This window comes from Leptonychotes weddellii, unplaced genomic scaffold (genome assembly GCF_054177405.1).
Source record: "Leptonychotes weddellii isolate Sample4059 unplaced genomic scaffold, ASM5417740v2 HiC_scaffold_8620, whole genome shotgun sequence".
Taxonomy (NCBI): Eukaryota; Metazoa; Chordata; class Mammalia; order Carnivora; family Phocidae; genus Leptonychotes; species Leptonychotes weddellii.
In genome coordinates, this window is record NW_028057244.1 from 6,437 (window position 1) to 8,617 (window position 2,181).

General features: G+C 42.1%; 1 protein-coding gene across 1 annotated transcript; it reads left to right on the top strand.

The window, feature by feature from the left end:
* Window positions 1-449: 449 nt before the first annotated feature.
* Window positions 450-2,175, top strand: LOC102727414 (uncharacterized). Its single transcript, XM_081811586.1, has 2 exons — window positions 450-1,187; window positions 1,228-2,175. Exons 1-2 carry the CDS (start codon window positions 913-915, stop codon window positions 2,042-2,044), a joined length of 1,092 nt encoding a protein of 363 aa, XP_081667712.1. The 5' UTR covers window positions 450-912; the 3' UTR covers window positions 2,045-2,175.
* Window positions 2,176-2,181: the final 6 nt, after the last annotated feature.

Below are 2,181 nucleotides of genomic sequence, written 5' to 3' on the forward strand. Positions count from 1 at the left end.
AAATTAATAGAGTTGAAAGGAGAAACAGAAAAATCTGCAATTATAGTTGATTTCATTCCTCTCTCAGTAATTCATGCATAAAATCACTAAGGATACAGAAGATATGAACAACATGTTGTCCATAAACTGGATCTAATTAGTAGTTATCCAACACTCTAGCCAGCAACAGCAGCATATACACTGACATTAGAGAAGTTATCACAGACCAAGTGGACCTGAGATACAGAGCAAATCTCAACAATTTTCTTAATACACAATTTCAAAAACTATTATACTTAGTAATGACAGCTAACATTTTTTATTGTAGTAAATATACATTACATAGAATTTACCATTTTAACCATTTTCAAGTGTGCAACTCAGTGTACATTGTTCAAATTTTAGAATATTAAAATAAATCAAAATATGTTCTCTGACTACAATGGATTTAAATAAGACACCAGGCATTCAGCGCGCGGTTTCTGGGAGGATGGGTGAAGGCGACCTACAGAAAGACCCAGGCCAGGGGCCGGTAACACCGAACCATCCTTTCGCGCCCGCCTCCCAACGGACGTTCCTGAGCACAACACCACCGCCCAGAAGGCTTCGCGGCCCGATTCAACTTCCGGCCAGAAAGCTGTCTGCGTTTCCTGTGTGGGGAAGGGGCTGCGTCAGTCCCGCGCCGAAGGCCCAGCTGGTAGGTGCCAACCTACCGTGCCTCGCAACCCTGGGGCCTGGCTAGACGCTGAGAACTGCAGTTACAGTCGTTTCGGGAGGGTCCAGCCAGGACTCTGAGAGGAATTACGCGGGTGCCTCTCTTGACCACATTTCCCAGAGGGCTCGGTGGCCCGTCGCTCTTCTCGCAGGAACGCGAACGTTTCGTCACGCCTGGCGGGACCGTTAGATCCGTGAGGTGCAGAAGAGAAGGAAAGAATGCACAATGAACTTCTACAAGCAATGTCCAAGGGGTCAATGATGTTCAGGGATGTATCTATAAACTTCTCTCAGGAGGAATGGGAATGCCTGGACTCGGGTCAGATGAATTTATACAAAGAAGTGATGTTGGAGAATTTCAGCAACCTGGTTTCAGTGGGACTTTCCAATTCTAAGCCAGCTGTGATTTCCTTATTGGAACAAGGAAAAGAACCCTGGATGGTTGAAAGAGAGCTGACAAGAGGCCTTTGTTCAGGGAGAAGCTGGGAGCTGAAGTTTTCCTCCCACTCACTCTGCACTGAGCAGAGAAAGGAGCTGTGATCTGGAATCTATGTGTGAGACCAAGATATTATCCCTAAAGAAGAGACATTTTAGTCAAGTAATATTTACCCATGAAGACATGCCCACTTTTATTCAGCCCACATTTCTTACTCCACATCAAAAAACTGTTAATGAAGAGAAACCCTGTGAATGTAAGATATGTGGAAAGGCCTTTAATCAGAACTCACAATTTATTCAACATCAGAGAACTCATTCTGCTGAAAAAAGCTATGAATGTAAGGAGTGTGGGAAGTCCTTTAGCCGTGGCTCACTTGTTACTCGACATCAGAGGATTCACACTGGTGAAAAACCCTATGAATGTAAGGAATGTGGAAAAGCCTTTAATTATTGCTCAAACCTCAATGATCATCAGAGAATTCACACTGGTGAGAAACCCTATGAATGTAAAGTATGTGGAAAAGCCTTTACTAAGAGTTCTCAACTTTTTCCACATCTGAGAATTCATACTGGTGAGAAACCTTATGAATGTAAGGAATGTGGGAAAGCCTTTACTCAACACTCAAGGCTTATTCAACATCAAAGAATGCATACTGGTGAGAAACCTTATGAATGTAAGGAATGTGGGAAGGCCTTTATTCAGAGCTCAGAACTTATTCAACATCAGAGAATCCATACAGATGAAAAACCTTATGAATGTAATGAATGTGGGAGGGCTTTTAATAAAGGCTCAAACCTTACTAGACATCAAAGAATTCACACTGGTGAGAAACCCTATGACTGTAAGGAATGTGGAAAGGCCTTTGGTAGTCGCTCTGACCTTATTCGTCATGAAGGAATTCATACTGGGTGAAAGATAAGCCCTGTTGATAATCTTTATAATAATATCTTAAAAACAGGTAATGGGAAAAAAAATAAAGCAGTGTAGTAGTTTTTTAGGCTACTGTAACAAAGTACCAAAGTACCAAAATTGGGTGACTTAAAACAACA